This window comes from Armigeres subalbatus, chromosome 1, assembly GCF_024139115.2.
Source record: "Armigeres subalbatus isolate Guangzhou_Male chromosome 1, GZ_Asu_2, whole genome shotgun sequence".
In the NCBI taxonomy this organism is placed as follows: Eukaryota; Metazoa; Arthropoda; class Insecta; order Diptera; family Culicidae; genus Armigeres; species Armigeres subalbatus.
In genome coordinates this window covers 273092069-273114275 of record NC_085139.1, presented here as the reverse complement: position 1 = coordinate 273114275, position 22207 = coordinate 273092069, and the positions used below count along the sequence as shown (strand labels likewise).

The 22207-nt window shown below is 41.3% G+C and overlaps 1 protein-coding gene across 4 annotated transcripts in view; it reads left to right on the top strand.

Annotated features, from left to right (window-relative positions):
- The first annotated feature begins 1234 nt into the window (after positions 1-1234).
- The window catches only part of LOC134207616 (uncharacterized), a 238131-nt gene continuing 217158 nt past the window's right edge, over positions 1235-22207 (top strand). Inside the window, exons 1-2 of one of the 4 annotated variants that reach the window (XM_062683337.1) lie at positions 1235-1430; positions 15227-17845. In XM_062683337.1, the coding sequence (XP_062539321.1) occupies positions 16124-17845 (1722 nt within the window). In that variant the 5' untranslated portion in view covers positions 1235-1430; positions 15227-16123. Of the gene's footprint in view, positions 1435-2458; positions 2589-15226; positions 17846-22207 lie in introns of those variants that run through there. The other 3 variants (XM_062683340.1, XM_062683336.1, XM_062683338.1) reach the window with 3 other exon arrangements.

Here is a 22207-nt window from a genome sequence, read left to right as displayed (position 1 = left end):
GACAATTCATACATATATATTAAGCACTAGTCGACCCGGCAGACGTTGTCCTGCATAGTAGTTGTGTTGTGAACAATCCATACGAATCTTTGTTTTGGTTTTCACTATTCACTCAACTTTACTAATAATTTTTGCATGAGGAAATATCATATAAACCCGTCGGAAACTATATCGAACGTAACTGCTGAAGGAATGAAGAAAATTATTCCTGCCGTTTTTTTATTGTCTTTATTAATGAGGTTTTCGGCCCTGCCGTTTTCGAGTGTTATGCGGATACGAACACAGACCATTTCATTTTTATTATATAGAAGATAGAAGATAAATACAAAATGCGTGACCCCTTTATCAAAGCAGAGAAAATCTCATTTTTGTGTGGCGTACATCATGGATCTCATTTTTTCTTCTAAAGGGACATTTTCTTACGACCAAACGATATTTTCGGCCAAATGACCTGTTCGTCGTAACGAATTGTTCTGCCTAATGAGCGTTTTGGCGACATAAATAAATAAATAAATAAATAAAATAAGTGTATTTTTTTTAATAATATTTTTTTCTTGCTCCTTGCTTGAGCAAAATACCCATGGAAATCAAAGACCTTTCGAGCCACGTACCGTACGTACGTAGGGAAAAAACATTTATTTTACAATTTTGTCAGAAATGATCGAACTTACGAATTAATTATTTACGGGTATGTCAAGCAAAGTTGACATGTGCCGAAGCAATCGGTATCGATGGTCATTCGCTGTAATTGTAACAATTCAAGTTAATTATTACAATAGCAATAATTTCTTACGAATTCCAATATTTCGATTTATTACCCATCAAAAAATCATAAGTGTTTTTGAATAATGAAATTCTTCCATTTAGTGGCATTAGATGACCATCTGTTAGTCAAACCTTGCACTGCCATACACCCAATATTCGACTCTTGCGCACACTCACGATTGTACTCTCACTCTCCGGAGCAGCATAAGCGCTCCTTCAGAAGACGACGAACCGCACTCCGATGCTATCCACATCGATGGCACATGCCGGATAGACCATCGCGCGTTGAAATCATCCAAGTTGATTTTTCTTCACCCATGTAGCCACCCACCGACACCGCTCACAACGCAACATAAAAATCTCCCCCAAAAGAGCGCGCTATGAGTGCCGTGGCACGCGGCTGCAGCAGCCGCCCGGTCCCACCAAACCAGTCTCGGAGTTCAGTGCCAGTAGGGCAGAGCCTGCGTGCAATCGTGTTTCCTCGCAATCGTCGTGTCCATCCTTCCGTTGAAGTCATTTCGTCGTCCGGCGCGGTAGAATCAGGTGTCTTCCTCGCACCGCCCTCGTCCAACCGAAAGTGGTAACGCGCGCGCGTGTTTCGCGTTTCTGATTGTGTTTTTTTTGTGAAGCAGAAGACCGCGCAGAATCCATCGGGATCCGGTTTCGTGGGTAACTTGGGGGCAGATGTTTGCTGTGGGCTTTTTCAACAAGTTATTTTCGATTCTAAAGATGTGACAAAATGCAGGTGTTTTGCATTAACTGCTGGAGAAATTTCCTTGATTCAGTGATGACCAACGCAAATTTCGAGTGACAGTGACATCCAAGTTCAAAATACGGCTGACAATTTGAACCCTTTCATCCGGATCCTGCTGGGATCTCAAATATTTCGGTCAGGTGAAATTGATACAACTGGTGAACTGCGTGTCTTAATCATTGGTAGCCGTCATCACCACCATATAGTCGTAATCATCGACAGCGTCTGCGCAAGTAGATACAGAAACGGAAGAAGCAAACGAATGAAGGTGGAGTCGCAGTATGTGAATTAGAGTGATCCATCTTCATGCCAATGCAAAGAAAGTGTTGGTGCCTAGAAAAAATCTGAAATTATCAACTTTACTAACGGAAAGTGATTGTATGGGAAAATCATCCCAAATTATGGATAAAATATGAATTCAAGCAAATCCATCAACATTATGAGTGACTTCGATAGGAATCTAGTTAATTCGTGCAAGAGTCAAGAGGAAACTTGGCGATTCTGGCACAAATTCTGTTAGAAATCTCTGCAATATTGATATAAATTTTAACAATTCGTACAAGGATCTGATTTTATACTTTCATCAAAGTGCACGGAAAGCTTTACCTAATCGCGATAAATAATAAACAGAACTAGGGTCATCCCGAGCTCCATATGACTTTCATTCCCGGGTTCTTACTACATTTTGGACCACTCTAGCGCGCAACTCTGTTGATATATGTAGAAAGCCTTGATCTCCTGCATCGCCGCTCGCTACTCCGCCCGAAAGAGCGCTCTCCTGGCGGCGAGGGTGGGCACAGCCGCGTATGTGTTTGTGGTCCGAAATTTTGGAAATTTTTGAAATGATCAAACGAAGTGACCACTGAGTCCGATCGGTCGACTTTTTCCGCGTGTGCTGCAGTACTCTGGTGAAGGTCATCTCGAGAAATTGGTTTCCGCAGTCCACGACGAACGTCCACAACTGCGCTGGACGGTGAAGACGGCCAAGAGACGTGACATGCACAGTGGATTGTGAATCGCTCTAACGCTCGGTTCGGGCAGTGATCATTGGAAATAGCGGCGAAGTGGAGTGAGTTGAAAGATCAAGGATTCTGCTGTCGACTTGGGACCAGAGTGTTCGCCCAGAAGTGGTTACTTGAACTTGGGATCTAGCAAGTTCTGCTTTTTTTTTTCTGTTTTGCGGATCAACGAAAGGAGGTTACGAAGTTCGGCAGTCCACGTACTTACGCTGCTGAAGTTCCGTTCATCAACGATTGTCTTACACACGCGTGGTGGCAAGCTCATATGTAAATAGTGGAACCGTTCTTCGGTGAATAAGTGGAACAGCTCAAGAAATATTGTGAGGTGCGCTGCAGCCCCCCAGTGATTTCGTCTTTTGCAGCAAGTGATTGGCAGGGGAAGAGAATGGAACCATAAATCAAGTTCTTGTTAGGAACGGTGGCAACTTGATGGAAGCGGTGTCGTTTTTTGTTTTGTTTTGGTTCGGTTTAGAATGCAAGGTGTGACCTCTGTCTTCAGTCAGTGTTGGAATTCGAGAAAAGAAGTGGATATTTAGGCATGGTAGGGGGTGTGTTTCTCGGACATAAGAGATAATAATGATATTAAGTGCTGTGGGTTGGGACTGTAATACGGAATCTATTGAAACAAAAAAAAAATGTTTTACCCATAACTTGGAATAACATATGATGGAGTGATATTTCTACGTATTGGCTTAATAATTATTATTCTATCGTACTCAAACAATAGTTTTAAATACAACTGCGCACCGGTGACCATGAATCAGGCAATATAGTGGGAACATAAAAATAATTATCCTAGATCCATGTAAGCAACATAAAACGAGACATTCCATTTTTCTTAAATTTTGAAAAAATATCTCAAATACAAACGAAGATATCTCTCAAATCCTGGCCAAAATATGTCAAGCTCTAGCGTACATTTGTTTAAGATACGGAGAATCATCTCAAATCATGTAAGCCTTTTAACCCAAATTCTTGCACCAAATCTGTAAGCCATTTGTTCGGAATCGGAATTCCTTCACTAAGTTGTCTCAAGCCTTGTCAGGTTGTGTACAATCCTATGTGGGATTTTACCGAAATCTTATTGTAGACCCTGCCAATGATTTTATCTTGTCGTCATTTGTCTTAAATTCTATTACAGTCATTTCCAAATCCTGACGAAAATTTGTCCAAATACCCCCTGGGGGCCGTAAAACTTTTGCGAAGAATGCACCCTTTTTGTGGTTTAACTATCAAGAACACGTTTTATGGTATAATTATCATATTTTTGTTGTATTAACAAATATAAATTTATAAATTTCACTGAAAATTACAAAACTAAACACAAAAGTTTTTTCTCGGTGAGGATTAGAAAACTCCAACCATAAGCGACTGCATCACTGCTACAATACATAGATTTTTTGGTGGCTTGCAGTAGGAAAAAGTTGGGTGAGTTTGTACAAATATAGAAAAGCATCATGATGCACCTTCAATGCTTGGGTTGAAATCAGGATTAAGGAGAAGAATAAAATAATCGAACTTTACTGATTATGGATCGATTGTTCGTGAGAATCCTCTCGAAAAAGACACAAATCCTGCGTTGAAACGTCGCGTTGGGTTTATAAAAACAAAAACTTGTGTTGATTGGATGAAGGATTGAGTAGCCATTCCATAAATATAAGAATCGTGAGCTACATCAAATCTACAGCTTTCAACACACGTTTGTTCGAAGAACTCAGCAAAGCAATGCATGCAAATCACTAGACCCTTCTTTTCTACTCTGCCGCACAATAATAATTAAACGGCAATGTTCTTAACTGCGTTTCTGAATTGAGAGATTAAATTAAAATTTTCCTGAAATGACTTAATTTGCTGCAACCCTAATGAAGAACGGCGGCAGAAATGTCTCACTTACCTATTAGATACTTTTGACCATGGTCAACTAAAGTCGCTGAGCCTGGGGATATAGGCAATGCAAACCATTCTGATTCAATTCAGAGGAAATTTGTAAGCCTACGCGGCAATGCTGAAAAACTGTCAACGCAAAGCTAGTGTCGGAAGTATTAAAATGTTTGATAAACTGTGCTTGAGTTTGATTAAGGAAGGACCAACTTAGATGAGTATCTCAAATTGGAACTTGGGGCTCATCTTGACTAACTGGAGCAATCACTGGATCGATATTTTCCTGAGCTTATTCAAAAAGATGCTTCATTAGCTCGCATTTCGTTTTCGTTTACATTTGTTTACAATCCTCGGCAGGATTTGAAACAAATCCTCGGCAGGATTTGAAACAAATCCTCGACAGGATTTGAAATATATTCTCGGCAGGATTAGGAACAAATTCTCGGCAGGATTTGAAACAAATCCTAGGCAAAATTGAAACAAATAATCGGCAAGATTGAAAACAAATCCTCGGCAGGATTTCAAATAAATCCTTGGCAGGATTTGAATTGAGTACTCGGCAGGATTTGAATCAAATCCTCGGCAGGATTTAAATTAAATCCTCGGCAGATTTAAATCAAATTTTCGGCAGAATTTGAATCAACTCATCCAAAGGATTTGAATCAAATACTCGGCAGGATTTGAAACAAATCCTCGGCAGGATTTGAAACAAATCCTTGGCAGGATAAGGAACAAATCCTCGGCTTGATTTGGAACATATCGTCGGCAGCATTTGGAACAAATCCTCGGCAGAATTTGGAACAAATCCTCGGCAGGATTTAAAACAAATAATCGGCAGGATTTGAAACAAATCCTCAGCAGAATTTGAAACAAATCCTCGGCAGGATTTCAAATAAATTCTCGGCAGGAATATGAACAAATTCTCGTCAGGATTTTAAACAAATCCTTGCCAAAAATTGAACAAATCCTCGGCAAGATAAGAAACAAATACCCGGCAGGATTTCAAACAAATCATTGGCAGGATTTGAATCAAATCCTCGGCAGGATTTGAATCAAATCCTCGGCAAGATTTGAATTCAGTCCTCGGCAGGTATTGAATCAAATCCTCGGCAGGATGTGAATCAAATCCTTGTCAGGATTTTCATCAAATCCTCGGCAGGATTTGAATCAAATCCTCAGCAAAAATTGGAACAAATCCTCGGCAGAATTTGAAACAAATCTTCGGCAGGATTTGAAACAAATCTTCGGCTGGATTTGAAACAAATCTTCGGCAGGATTTGGAACAAATCCTCGGCAAAATTTGAAACAAATCCTCGGCAAAATGAAGAGAAAAAAATCCCCAGCAGGATTTGGAATAAATCCTAAGTAGGATTTAAAACAAATCCTCGACAAAATTTAGAAAAAAAACTCCTCAGCTGGATTTGGATCGAATCCTCAGCAGGATTTAAAACAAATACTCGGCAAAATTTAGAAAAAAAAAATCCCTAGCAGGATTCGGAACAAATCCTCGGCAGGATTTGGAATAAATCCTCAGCAGGATTTAAAACAAATCCTCGGCAAAATTTAGAAAAAAAATCCCTAGCAGGATTCGGAACAAATCCTCGGCAGGATTTGGAATAAATCCTCAGCAGGATTTAAAACAAATCCTCGGCAGGATTTAAAACAAATCCTCGGCAGGATTTGAAACAAATACTCGGCAGGATTTGACACAATTCCTTGACAGTATTTGATACAAATGCTCGGAAAGATTGGCACAAATCCTCAGCAGGATTACGAACAAAACCTAGGCAAGATTTGGAACAAATCCTCGGAAGGATGTTGAACAAATCCTCGGCAGGATTTGGAACAAATCCTTGGCAGAATTTGAAACAAAAAATCAACAAAAATCTCGGTTTGGTTTGGAAAACATCTTCTGCAGGATTTGAATCAAATCTTTGGCAGGATTTTGATCAAATCCTCAGCAGGATTTCGATCGAATCCTCAGCAGGATTTGAATCAAATTCTCGTCAGGATTTGAAACAAATCCTTGGCAGGATTTGGGACTCATTCTCAGATGGATTGGGAAAAATTCCTCGGCAGGATTATGAACAAATCCTCTACAGGATTTGGAACAAAGCCTCGGCAGTATTTGGGACAAATCCTCGGCAAGATTTGGAACAAATCCTCGGCAGGATTTGGAAAAAATCCTCGGTAGGATTTGGAAAAAATCCTCTGTAGGATTGGGGAAAAATCTTTGGCAGGATTTGGAAATGCTTGGCAGGATTTGGAAATGCTTGGCATGATTTAAAACAAATCCTCGGCTGGATTTTAAATAAATCCTCGGCAGGATTTGGAAGAAGTCCTTAGCAAGTTTTGAGTAAAATCTACGGCATAATTTGAATTAATTCTTCGGCAGGATTTCAAACAAATCCTCGGCAGGATTTGGAACAAATCCTCAGCAGGATTTGAAACAAATCCTCAGCAGGAATTGGAACAAATCGTCGACAGAATTTGAAATAAATTCCCTGCAGGATTTGGAACAAATCTTCAGCAGGATTTGGAAATTTCTAACAAATGCAAAACTTGGAAAAATACTTGACAGAATTTGAGAAAACACTTGGCAGTATAAGGAAAAAAATCCTCTGCAGAATTTGGGACAATCCTCGGTAGGATTTGGGACAATCCTCGGCAGGATTTGGGACAATCCTCGGTAGGATTTGGAACCAACCCTCAGCAGGATTTAGAACAAATCATTGCAGGATTTGGAACAAATCCGTGGCAGGATTTGGAACAAATCCGTGGCAGGATTTGGAACAAATCCTCGGCAGGATTTGGAACAAATCGGTGGCAGTATTTGGATCAAATCCGTGGCAGGAATTGGAACAATTCCTCGGCAGGATTTGGAACCAATCCTCGGCAGGATTTGGAACAAATCCTCGGCAGGATTTGAAACAAATCCTCGGCAGGATTTTAAACAAACCCTCGGCAGGATTAAGTACAAAGCCTCGGCAGGATTTGAAACAAATACTCGGCAGGATTTGAAACAAATCCTTGGCAGGATTTGAAACAAATCCTCGGCAGGATTTGAAACAAATCCTCGGCAGGATTCGAAACAAATCCTCGGCAGGATTTGAAACAAATCCTCGGCAGGATTTGGAACAAATCCTCGGCAGGATTTAAACAAATCCTTGGCAGGATCTGAAACAAACTCTCGGCAGGATTTGAAACAAATCTTCTGCAGGAATAGAAAAAAAATCCTCGGCAGGATTTGAAACAAATCTTCGGCAGGTTGGAAAAAAATCCTCGGCAGGATTTGGAACAAATCCTCGGCAGAATTTGGAACAAATCCTCGGCAGGATTTGAAAAAAAAATCCTCAGCTTGATTTGTATCGAATCCTCAGCAGGATTTAAAACAAAAATCGGCTGATTTGGAAAAAATCCTCGGCAGGAATTGGAACAAATCCTTGGCAGGATTTGGAACAAATCCTCTGCAGGATTTGGATCGAATCCTCTGCAGGATTTGGATCAAATCCTCGGCAGGTTTTGGAACAAATCCTCGGCAGGATTTGTTACAAATCCTCGGCATTATTTGAAACAAATCCTCGGCAGGGTTTGAAACAAATTCTCGGCATGATTTGGAACAAATCCTCAGTAGGATTTAAAAACAAATCCTCGCCAGGATTTGAAACAAATCCACGGCAGGATTTGAAACAAATCCTCGGCAGGATTTGGAACAAATCATCGGCAGGATTTAGAACAAACCTCGGCAGGATTTGGATCAAATCCTCGGCAAGATTTGGAACAATTCCTCGGCAGGATTTGGAACAAATCCTCGGCAGGATTTGGGACAAATCTTCCGCAGGATTCTGGACAACTCCTCGGCAGGATTTGGGACAAATCTTCGGCAGGATTTGGAACAAATGCTTAGCAGGATTTGAAACAAATTCTTGGCAGGATTTGAATCAAACTTTGAAAAGATTTGAAACAAATCCTCGGCAGGATTTGGAACAAATCCTCGGCAGTATTCGAATAAATCCTCGGCAGGAATTGGAGCAAATCCTCGGCAGGATTGGAAACAAATCCCCGGCAGAATTTGAAACAAATCCTCGGCAGGAGTTGAAACAAAACCTCGGCAGGATTTGAAACAAAACCTCGGCAGGATTTGGAACAAATCCTCGGCAGGATTTGGAACAAATCCTCAGCAGGATTTTGACCAAATCCTCGGCAGAATTTGAAACAAATCATCGGCAGGATTTGAAACAAATCCTCGACAGGATTTGAAACAAATCCTCGGTAAAATTTGAAACAAATCCTCGGCTGGATTAGAAACGAAATTTCGGCAGGATTTGAAACAAATCCTCGGCAAAATTTTAAAAAAATCCCCAGCATGATTTGGATCGAATTCTCAGCAGGATTTGAAACAAATACTTTGCAGGGTTGGAAACAAATCCTTGGCAGGATTTGGAACAAATCCTCGGAAGGATTGGAATTAATCCTCAACAGGATTTGAAACTAATCTTCGGCACGATTTGGAACAAATCCTCGGCAGGATTTGGAACAAATCCTCGGCAGGATTTGGAACAAATGCTCGGCGGGATTTGGAGCAAATCCTCGGCAGGATTTGGAACAAATTCTCGGCAGGATTTGGAACAAATCCTCGGTAGGATTTGGAACAAACCCTCGGCAGGATTTGGAACAAATCCTCGGTAAGATTTGGAACAAATGCTCGGCAGGATTTGGAACAAATCCTCGTCAGGATTTGGAACAAATCCTCGTCAGGATTTGGAACAAATCCTCGTCAGGATTTGGAACAAATCCTCGTCAGGATTTGGAACAAATCCTCGTCAGGATTTGGAACAAATCCTCGTCAGGATTTGGAACAAATCCTCGTCAGGATTTGGAACAAATCCTCGTCAGGATTTGGAACAAATCCTCGTCAGGATTTGGAGCAAATCCTCGTCAGGATTTGGAACAAATCCTCGTCAGGATTTGGAACAAATCCTCGTCAGGATTTGGAACAAATCCTCGTCAGGATTTGGAACAAATCCTCGTCAGGATTTGGAACAAATCCTCGTCAGGATTTGGAACAAATCCTCGTCAGGATTTGGAACAAATCCTCGTCAGGATTTGGAACAAATCCTCGTCAGGATTTGGAACAAATCCTCGTCAGGATTTGGAACAAATCCTCGTCAGGATTTGGAACAAATCCTCGTCAGGATTTGGAACAAATCCTCGTCAGGATTTGGAACAAATCCTCGTCAGGGTTTGGAACAAATCCTCGTCAGGATTTGGAACAAATCCTCGTCAGGATTTGGAACAAATCCTCGTCAGGATTTGGAACAAATCCTCGTCAGGATTTGGAACAAATCCTCGTCAGGATTTGGAACAAATCCTCGTCAGGATTTAGAACAAATCCTCGTCAGAATTTGGAACAAATCTTCGTTAAGATTCGGAACAAAGCCCCATCAGGATTTGGAACAAATCTTCGTCAGGATTTGGAACAAATCTTCGTCAAGATTTGGAACAAATCCCCGTCAGGATTTGGAACAAATCCTCGTCGGAATTAGGAACAAATCCTTGTTAAGATATGGAACATATCCTCGTTAAGATTTTGAACAAATCCTCGTCAGGATTTGGAACAAATCCTCGTTGGGATTTGGAACAAATCCTCGTAAGGATTTGGAACAAATCCTCATCAGGATTTGGAACAAATCCTCGTCAGGATTTGGAACAAATCCTAGTCAGGATTTGGAACAAATCCTCGTCAGGATTTGGAACAAATCCTCGTCAGGATTTGGAACAAATCCTCGTCAGGATTTGGAACAAATCCTCGTCAGGATTTGGAACAAATCCTCGTCAGGATTTGGAGCAAATCCTCGTCAGGATTTGGAGCAAATCCTCGTCAGGATTTGGAGCAAATCCTCGTCAGGATTTGGAGCAAATCCTCGTCAGGATTTGGAGCAAATCCTCGTCAGGATTTTTAGCAAATCCTCGTCAGGATTTATAGCAAATCCTCGTCAGGATTTGGAGCAAATCCTCGTCAGGATTTGGAGCAAATCCTCGTCAGGATTTGGAGCAAATCCTCGTCAGGATTTGGAGCAAATCCTCGTCAGGATTTGGAGCAAATACTCGTCAGGATTTGGAACAAATCCTCGTCAGTATTTGGAACAAATCCTCGGCAGGATTTGGAACAAATCCTCGGCAGGATTTGGAACAAATCCTCGGCAGGATTTGGAACAAATCCTCGGCAGGATTTGGAACAAATCCTCGGCAGGATTTGGAACAAATCCTCGGCAGGATTTGGAACAAATCCTCGGCAGGATTTGGAACAAATCCTCGGCAGGATTTGGAACAAATCCTCGGCAGGATTTGGAATAAATCCTCGGCAGGATTTGGAACAAATCCTCGGCAGGATTTGGAACAAATCCTCGGCAGGATTTGGAACAAATCCTCGGCAGGATTTGGAACAAATCTTCGGCAGGATTTGGAACAAATCCTCGGCAGGATTTGGAACAAATCCTCGGCAGGATTTGGAACAAATCCTCGGCAGGGATTGGAACAAATCCTCGGCAGGATTTGGAACAAATCCTCAGCAGGATTTGGAACAAATCCTCGGCAGGATTTGGATCAAATCCTCGGCAAGATTTGGAACAATTCCTCGGCATGATTTGGAACAAATCCTCGGCAGGATTTGGGACAAATCTTCCGCAGGATTCTGGACAACTCCTCGGCAGGATTTGGGACAAATCCTCGGCGGGATTTGGAACAAATCCTTGGCAGGATTTGGAAAAAAATCCTCGGTAGGATTTGGAACAAACCCTCGGCAGGATTTGGAACAAATCCTCGGCAAGATTTGGAACAAATGCTCGGCAGGATTTGAAACAAATCCTCGTCAGGATTTGGAACAAATCTTCGTCAGGATTTAGAACAAATCCTCGTCAGGATTTAGAACAAATCCTCGTCAGGATTTAGAACAAATTCTCGTCAGGATTTAGAACAAATCCTCGTCAGGATTTGGAACAAGTCTTCGTTAAGATTTGGAACAAAGCCCCATCACGATTTGGAACAAATCTTCGTCAGGATTTGGAAAAAATCTTCGTCAAGATTTGGAATAAATCCCCGTCAGGATTTGGAACAAATCCTCGTCGGAATAAGGAACAAATCCTTGTTAAGATATGGAACATATCCTCGTTAAGATTTTGAACAAATCCTCGTCCGGATTTGGAACAAATCCTCGTTAGTATTGGAACATATCCTCGTCAGGATTTGGAACAAATCCTCGTCAGGATTTGGAACAAATCCTCGTCAGGATTTGGAACAAATCCTCGTCAGAATTTGGAACAAATCTTCGTCAGGATTTGGAACAAATCCTCGTCAGGATTTGGAACAAATCCTCGTCAGGATTTGGAACAAATCCTCGTCAGGATTTGGAGCAAATCCTCGTCAGGATTTGGAACAAATCCTCGTTAGGATTTGGAACAAATCTTCGTCAGGATTTGGAACAAATCCTCTTCAGGATTTGTAACAAATCCTCGTCAGGATTTGAAACAATTCCTCGTCAGGATTTGTAACAATTCCTCGTCAGGATTTAGAACAAATCCTCGTCAGGATTTAGAACAAATTTTAATCAGGATTTAGAACAAATCCTCGTCAGGATTTGGAACAATTCCTCGTCAGGATTTGGAACAAACCCTCGTCAGGATTTAGAACAAATCCTCGTCAGGATTTAGAACAAATCTTCGTCAGGATTTGGAACAAATCTTCGTCAAGATTTGGAACAAATCCCCCTCAGGATTTGGAACAAATCTTAGTCAGGATTTGGAACAAATCCTCGTTAAGTTTTGGAACAAATCCTCGTTGAGATTTGGAACAAATCCTCGTCAGGATTTGGAACAAATCCTCGTCAGAATTTGTAACAAATCCCCATCAGGATTTGGAACAAATCCTCGTCAGTATTTGGAACAAATCCTCGTCAGGATTTGGAACAAATCCTCGTCAGGAAATCCTCGGCAAGAATTGTAGCAATTGTTGCCGTGGATTCGTTCCAAATTCGGGCGATAATTTGTTCAAAATTCTGCTGTGGATTTTTTTTCAAATCCTGCCAATTATTTTTGCTTTTACAATAGGTATGTATGTGTGTGTGTGCAGAATCCTGTCCCATTGTTTCCTATTGAAAATTGACCGGATGAAACTATAGGCTCAAAAGGCTCAATGTCAAAATACATTTTTTTCCACACCAACAATGCGTAGAAATTGCTCACTCGGAAGAAACGACAAAGGTACTATCATCGCTAGGTGGATGAATCCGGTTTTTTTTTAAATCCTGTCAAGGATATTTTATCAATCCCGCCAAGGATTTTTTTTTCTAAATTCTGCCCAGGATTCGTTGCATATTATGTCGGAGACTTTTTATTAATTCCTGCCTTATAAAATAATGTCGAAGGTATCTCGCTTAACTTTTCAAAAGGTCCTAAGTAACATTTTTTTCGTAAATTAATTTGAGTATTGCAATCAAAAGCTTTCATGTTGTTCTGTTGATTGCGCTATTCAAATTAATTCATGAAAAAATGTTACTTAGGACTTTTTGAAAAGTTAAGCGAGATATGTTCCACATTTTTCCGAGAATTTGTAACTAATCCTGCCGAGGATATGTAACAAACCTTGTCGAGGGTTTATATCAAATCATACACTTTGACTTTGTGTCAAATTCTGGCGAGAATTTGTTCCGAGTTCTACTGAAGGTTAACCCTGTTAATAAGTTTATCCAAATTTTGTCGAAGATTTGTTTCAATTCCTGCCGAGGTATGTGTCTCAAAATTACCCCAGGGTTTGTATTCTCTCGACCTTTTGTCCTAAATCCTGTCGAGGATTTTTTTGATAAATCCTGCCGGATATTTTTATCAAAACCTGGCTAGCAACCTTATGGGAATCTGAGGATTTGTATCAAATGCTGACAAGGATTAGTATCGAAACCTGCCTTATTATTGTTTACATTTTTTTTCCGAGGTTTGCTCCAAATCCTGCTGATAAATTATTCCAAATACTGTCAGGGATTGTCTCGAATCTTGTCAAGGATTTGTCTTAAATCTTGTTAAGAACTTGTTCCAAATTTTGTCTAGAGCTTGTCTGATCGTTGTGAAGGACTTGTTTTAAATGCTGTTATGGATTTATCCCAATTCCTGTCGAAAGCTATACCAGATGCTGTCAAAGATTATTTTTAATTTCTGACAAGAATGTATCCAAAATTGTGTAAAGGATTTTTCATATATTCAGTTAAGCATTTGTAACAATTCCTGACTAAGGCTTGTTTCCAATATTGTCAAGGATTTGTCTTCGGTCATATTAAGGAGTATATTTTCTCTAGATCCGGGCAAGGCAAATTTATACCTTTAATCAAAGCATGGATTTGCCTTAAATCCCGGCAACGATTTGCTCAAAACTCATGCAATCTTGTCTGAAACCATGGCCAACACCACACTCGCGGAAATATTTTTAATTCTAGCGCTAATTTTCATACAAAATGGTCATGTTTAAGGATCATGACCTCGATTTCTGACGTTTAGATTTAGAACATATTTTGACTCGCAGTCTAAAATTACTGAAATTCCCAATCAATTAATGTTAACTATTTTTATGCATGTTGACTGGAAAGCCACATTTCAGATACAAGCCACTTGTATGACAGCAGACAAAACGCCTTGTGGCTGGCAGCTTTTAGGGAACATCGCACCACGCTTCAGTTAATCAGCATTCTGATATGAATAGTGCGTGGAGACGCGTAGTACATTATAAGTTTGTCACCCTTAGGCGTTTTGTCGCACCAATATGTGGAAAGCTTCGGTTTCTTCAACCTTTCTATTTATTATTTTGACACCTTTTTCGCCTAAGCCACATAATGTTAGGCCTATCAAACACGATAAATAGAAGGATATATCAAGAAGGCGTTTTGTCCTGGGGACGTTATGGGGCCTCTTCCCATATAATTAAAATTCAATATGCTGGGAGGCAGAATATATAGGGAGAACAGTGCATAATGCACCCCTGGGCAAAATAGTCTCACTCGTAAGATCATTCGATCTGTTGAAGGACATTTATGAACGAATATTACCATTACAACTCATAATTAGTTATCCATTATTGAGCTTCATTGAAAGAAGTGAGGAAAATCCCTTCATATTAACTCAAATCTAACGATTTGCGATTTTTCCACCTCACCCGTAAGATTGCAGTTCAATACATTAAGAAAAAACGAACAACCATGCGTTCACCATTATTTTACATTCAATGGAGTCATTTTACATCACCATTCAGGCGTTTTTCCCCATGCCTATTTTTCAAACATTTTTAAAATGCGTCAGAAAGTCATAAAAACCTTATGGTTTTAAATAGGAGATTATTGTGAAATGTAGCTTATGGGGTGTCTTTTTTTCCCGTTCTCCCCTACTCAATCATATCGCTAGGAGTCGAGATTTAGGTCCTTCAACATGACCAATCCACAGATCATTCTGAATGGAATGCAGTGCTGGCGTTATAAATATTTTCTGGAGTGATCATACTACTAACGATGGTCCAAAATGTTTGATAGACTTTTCTCTTACTTGTGTTCACAAATACATCCCATCCCACAATTGAATCGACAACCAATGAATTCGACAGAGGCGCATTTTTATAATGAATTTGTTGTGTAAGAGTGTGTTTATTATTTAAAATTTAACCGTTACAGTCGTAGACATTCATTATTGTGATAACCTTGCGTTCTAAACCAAATCAATTTTCGTTTTTAGTTTCAATAAGTCCATAAACATAAATACCAAATCCCTTTCCCCAGCTGGGTCCAAGCCAATGTTCCCAAATGAACACCAAATCGAATTAACCTGTTTTAGTGCACGAAACGTCGAAAAACAAACAAAGCAACTTCAAAACATAAGCAGATTACGACAGACAGAAAGTGAAACTTCGATCGTAAGCGCCATTGAAAAAAGCAATTGCTTGACGACGGGCCACTACAGTAGGTGAAGAAAGTAACAAACTACAACAGCAACAATAATAACAATCATTGTGTCTTGAGGTCGTTTCGATCGTTCTCAAGAGTTTCCGCAACACGCTGAAAGAAAAACACAAAACAAGTCCTAAAGGCATTAAATGGCGCGCGCGGCCAACGTGTGATCATGCATGCCAAGCAGTTGGGTCCCAGCGCGAGTGAGTGAGCTGATGCCCTACACGGTGCACGATCGTTTGTGTGAGTGAATAACAAGTGCCTCGAACCACCGCCGTGTGGCATAAAAATTCCGAACGACGCCAACGAAAGGTGAAAATAAGCAAATAACAGAGGAGGAAATAAGAAAATCAAATCAGCATAAATTTGTGCCTACGATTGAAATCTGCTGCCGTTGCTTTTTGATCCGTCCGTCGACTCGCGAAACATAAACAATAATAACTCGATCGCAGTAGGCACGGTGAAAGAAGATCGCTAAAAGCTTCCAACAACGGTCACTTGATCGGATGCGACGCGACATAATTTTGTTGCGTTGCGAAAAACTTGGTCACACCAACGTTCAATAAATACCTAAATACGCTGTGCCGGGTTTCGATTCGCGCGAGAAAGAGCGGAGTTTTCCAACTCCACGGAAAAGTGCGAGCGAAAGGGGGCTCGCTGCATTGCCCAACATCCAAAACGGGAAAGAGAACACGTGAGAAGCAAAGAGAGTGCGAAAATCGAAGAAAAATGGACTCGACGGCCTCGCTACGTCGGCTTACCTCCATACAGATTAGTGCCGAAACAACGGTTTATACCAGCCTTGATTCGAGCATCGCAGCCTTGCAAAAGCCACAACAAAGGCGCGAAGACCAAGTCGATGGAGCGAGGAGTCTCCCGCCTGCTGTGGAATTACTTCTCTCTGCAGCTGCCTCCGTACCCGCGACTTCGGTCTACATCTCCGCCGCTGAGCCAACTGCTGGAAAACTGGTCCTACAACGTGAGCGATCAGATTCGGAGAAAGAAGAAAGAGTCGAGTTGCTTCCATCCAGATCGTCTGTTGCCGATGCCGTTGCCCTTGGAAAGACCAGCACTGGCAGCAGTCTGCTGGAAACCGTCCGGGAGAAACCATCTTCGCCGTGTTCGCCGTCGTCGCCCGTGATATCCGATCAACAGTCGCACGTCGTTCGAATTCAAATCGTGCAAACTCAATCGGAGTGTTCTAGTCCAATTAACAGTGTGGTAAACCATTCGTGCGGTTCTGCTTTGATCAGTGTTACCAACAATAGCAGCAGTGCTACCATCGTGAACGGTTCCAATCAGTGCAAATCTAAAGTGTCGATCGTTTCATTTGGACCGCCTGATCTGGGCAGCAAATCACCGAGTCCTACCCCATCCATCGAAATGGTTCAAAAGCACTCCAGCCCTTCGGCGTCGCCAACCAGTGGCGCCAAATCAGACTTGGTGGACGCCACCAACGCCACCTACCTCTACTACATGATGTCCTCGGGGCAGTGCTCTCCTAGTGACACCCTCGACAGTGGCACGTGCAGCGACATCGAAGTCACTCCACCGCCTCTCCCGAAAAAAATGGTCCCCAAATCTCCGTCCCCCACCAAACACCCGGCAGCGCAACACGCAAAGTTAATGATGATAAGCCCAACGCCGTCTGATAAGCTTAATCAACCGAACGTCGGATTTCGCAGCAACTACACAACCAGTGACAGTGACGAGTCCGAATCCAGTCTCAGCTGTGATTCGCTCAACTTTTCACAGCTTTGCGGAAACGTTAGTGCCCTGGCGCTCGTCGACAGCATTTCCGGGGTCACAACCATTCCGCAAACTCCGGAACCGTTATCCTCCGCCGTGACCCCTACCAGTGATAGTGACCGCGAAAATGTAATCCCCGAGTGTCCGCAACTGCCTCCAATCATGCCAATGAAGCACAAAATTGTCTCCATCCTGCCGGATTCCCTTCAAGGACATCCGCGAACGTTCGTCCACGGAAGTGCCGCGCGCGAAGTGCCGTCCCCGTCGCCACCACACGAAGAAACCCCCGTCGTCGGTATGACCACCACGCGCTCCATCCTGATGGAGAAAATCAACAGTTTGAACAGTGTTGCCGCCGGCGGCAGTGTGTCCTCCCTGTCCGAGAAGAACAAATCGATCAGTTTCGAGAATGATAAATTTTACAAGTTTCACATCAACGAACATTCCAATTTGCAGCAGCAGCAGCAGCAGACGCCGCCGAATCAGCACGACTCCCGTAACGGGTCGGTTCACCTCAATAACAACCACAATCACAGCTGTTCATCGTCGGTTATCGACGATGATGAGAGCTTTGCCGGGTTTAAGGATTTGACCAGCGGAACGTCGACGATCCGCAGCAACAAGGGAACGGTGCGCGGTGTCAAGAACCGGGTCCGCAACGGGATTGCGACGTTCCTGCAGATGCAGCAGGCGAACATAAAGGTAGGTGGTGCGCGTCGATGATAAAGTTTAAGACTTTGAGGCGGAAGCTTTCCCTGCTTGTTTTCGGGAGGGGACGGGTTGATTAGATTAAAGGGAATTCTGCTTATCATTGGGGCGGCCCACAGAACGTGCGTCGTCTATTTACGGATGCGATGTGTGTTGAAGCAAACAGATATCTTTGCTCGTTGCTAATTTAACGGATGTCGATAAATTGATTTCTTTTCAAATAATGGGCAGAGTGATCACGTCACGTGCAGATGGATGAAATTGTTCTAAATATTATGGCAACGTAATCTCATTTATGCAATATTGACTTAGGACTATTGAGTCCCATGTCTGCCATAAAAAATAGTACACTATAGACAAAGACAATCATATGAAAGATTGAAAATATCCAAAACCAATTGGGAAATTAACATTTTAACAGAAATCAGAGTTAAGGCAATGATAAATTTGGAATCTACATGAACAATTAAAAATAGTCATGACTCATGAGATACCTTAAAAAAAGGAGTCCTTTCGGTAAAATAAGAAATGTAATATGCAGGCTGATTGAGTAGCGAACCAAAACAAAAGCGTACTTTCATAAAAAATCAATTTTGGTGAAAAAGTTTGTGTCTTGTATACAGTGAGAATAATAAAGGGGCCCTCTTTAGCCTGGCGGAAGGATACGTGGCTATAAAGCAAGATCATGCTGAGGGTGGATGAGTTCGATTCCCGGTGTCGGACTAGACAATTTTCGGTTTGTAAATTGTCTCGACTTCCCTGGGCATAAAAGTATCCTCGTGATATACTAGTGCAAAATGGTAACTTGGCTTAGAAACCTCGCGGTTAATAACTGTGGAAGTGCTTAATGAACACTAAGCTGCGAGGCGGCAATCTCCTAGTGTGGGGATGTAATGCCAATAAGAAGAAGAAGAATAGAGATGTGACAACAGTAGTGGTTTGGGAAAGGCCAGTTTTGTTATTAGCAATTTGATGTGCAACTGCTTAAGACGAGTTTAGAAGTTTCCATTTAATTCCACTATGTTATGTTATCTTTATATATAGTTATTTTGACCTCAACTGTGAGGCCGTCTTCACTGTAGGGTGCCAATGAAAATGACAATTTTGAATTCCAAAAAAACGACATTGCTCACAAGTTTCATTACCCCAATATATGACCCCATGCAAAATTTGAGCTCAATCGGATATGATTAAGGGGTGCCTAAAATTCATCAAAGTTTTGGAATTTTTGCCCATGAGTCGAGAGACTTTGAAATTTTTACCCATGAAAGTTTTACCCAAAGTCGAAAATCGAATTTTTGTTTCTGATGCCAAATCACTTAAAAATGCATGAAACGTTGAAATCTAATGTTATTTCGAAAACAAAATATTTAGAAAAAAACGATTTGTTCTCTTAGAACCTTTTTGTGGGACTTAGCGGCCATCCACAAAGTACGTCACGCTATTAGAGGGGAGGGGGGTTCCGAGCAGCGTGACGATTCATATATAAAATCTAGAGGTTTCATACAAAAAGTGTTACGAATGGTGGAAGGGGGGTCGTCAATTTTTGCGTGACGTACTTTGTGGATCTTCCCTTAGCATATTTTTAAGGTGATGAAATTTTTTTTCATCGAAACTCCGGACGATACCCTATGCAAAATTTGAGCTAAATCGAACATGATTTAGGGGTGCTCAAAATTAATCAAAAATTTATTTATTTTTTCTCACAAGGGGGATTTTTTTTTGTTTTTTGGTGCCAAAAAACTCAAAATACATGAAACTTTGAGAATTAATTTTTTGAAAAAAAATCAACTGTTTTGGGATTTCGAAAAAAAATTTCTTACGACGAAAACAATTTTCATCGAATTTAAAAACCGAACGTTACGCAAACATTTCCCAATCCCTATGCAAAATTTGAGCTCATTCGGACATGATTTAGGGGTGCTAAAATTCCTATCAAAATTTTGATTTTTTTGTAACTTGATATTTACACGTTGTGTTTTGAATTCATGCGGTACCGTGTAATAATAACCGCGTAAAAATAAATCTCAGTGTAATATACATCGCCTAGCAATCCGATAATTTTCTCCGTAAATATGATCTCAAAAGTTTTCAAATTTATGAAAAAAATTGATAAAAATTCATAGCAGGATTTTGAGTTTGAGCACCCCTAAATCATGTACGATGGAAGTCAAATTTTGCATAGGGGCATATTTTAGGGCTTAGGAAATGTTTACGTAACGTTCGGTTTTTAAATTTGATGAAAATTGTTTTCGCTATAATAAATTTTTTTCGAAGTTTTTTTTGAGATAGCATTATCTCGACGTTTTATGAATTTTTAAGTCATTTGGCATCAAAAACAAAAACTCGATTTTCGACTTTTCCTTTGGTCCACGATTGGGAAAATTGGCATGAGTAAAAATTTCAAAACCGATTGAGCTCAAATTTTGCATGGGGTAATGATTCTTGTGAGCAATGTCGTTATTTGAAATTCGATGACAATTTTTTTCCCATACATTCCATTGGCACCCTAATGCATAGGTCTAAAAAGTATACGCTTCTTTCTTCAAAGGATGATTTTTTCCGGCATATGACAAAGGAAGATACGACCCCTTTTTTTTTGTTTTTCAAATAATGCATTTGCCCGGCATAACACTAGGAAAGGGAAAATATAATTCCTCCTCTCAAAGGATGGCAGAGGGTCCACAAAAAGGCAGAAGACGATATAGTTCCTTCTTTCAATTTAAGCATTTTCTCCGTTAGACGCAAGGGAAGAGGAGATTCCTCCATTTATAGGATGCATTTCCCTGGCAGAAGGTAAAAGATGTTCGCATTTACAATGGCAGTTTCTCGGTTTAAGGTAAATATACATACGATCCATTCTTTCAAAGATGCATTTGCCCTGCAGAAGGCAAGAGAGGATATGGGTCTTTCTTCCAATTCAGGCATTTGCTTGGCTTAAGGCAAGGTAAGGTATGCTATAATTCCTTTTTGCAAAGGATGCATTTGCCTGGCAGACGGCCCGAGATGATATGGCTCCTTTGTTTAATTCAGGCAGTTGATCGATTTAAGGCACACCCAAGTAGCACACGCAACATCTTCCTAAAAGTACCTTGTTTCTATTCAGTTTTATTGGAAAGGCATTGGAAAAACTTCAAAGCACGAAAAATTGGCATCAAGATGTCAAAAACGTTCGAATTGTGATCAATGTTTCATTAAAATTGCAATGCAGTACGTGTATGACATTTGGAAACAAACAATCAAAGGATACTGCACTTCATGTTGCAAACACGAAATAAAATCATTAAGTTGCATATCTTTTACCACGTAACGTAATGCGTCTTTCAAAATTTAATTGTTTGTTTAAATTAAGTTGCAGATAAGTTGAATGTGCCTTCATGTTTAATTCAGCATCGTTCAACGTTTTGACAACTCACATTTTTTTCCTGTGATGGTGCAATCAAATAACAGAAAACCCGAGTACAAAACTTCATAATCGTATGGTTTTTATGGTGAGTCAGCATGCCGTCCCTTCGAAGTGATGAATGGTGCTGTGGTAGAGTGAAGGACTATCAATCACAAGATCCATAATTCGATTTATTTATTTATTATCAGACGAAGGCCGGAGTGGCCTGTGCTGCACATAAAAGTCTTCTCCATTCAGCTCGGTCCATGGCTGCACTTCGCCAACCACGCAGTTTGCGGAGGTGCCGCAAATCGTCCTCCACCTGATCGATCCACCTTGCCCGCTGTGCACCTCGCCTTCTTGTTCCCGTCGGATCGTTGCCGTGAACCATTTTCACCGGGTTACTGTCCGACATTCTGGCTACGTGCCCGGCCCACCGCAGTCGTCCGATTTTCGCGGTGTGAACGATGGATGGTTCTCCCAGCAGCGCATGCAACGCGTGGTTCATTCGCCTCCTCCACGTACCGTCCGATATCTACACCCCACCATAGATGGTACGCAGCACTTTCCTTTCGAAAACTCCAAGTACGCGTTGGTTCTCCACAAGCATCGTCCTGGTCTCGTGTCCGTAAATGAGCGTTTTGTAGATTGTCAGTTTGGTACAGCGGCGAACTCTATTCGATCGGAGCGTCTTGCGGAGTCCAAAGTACGTACGATTTCCAGCCACTATGTGTCTCCGAATTTCTCTGCTAGTATCATTTTCGGCAGTCACCCACCAGTGAGCCCAAGTACACAAATTCTTCTACCACCTCGATTTCGTCACCACCGGTGCAAACTCGAGGTGGGTGGCTCACATTGTCTTTTCTTGAACCCCTTCCTATCATGTACTTCGTCTTCGACGTGTTGATGACTAGTCCGATTCGTTTAGATTCTTTCTTTAGTCTGATGTAGGCTTCTGCCATCTTCTCAAA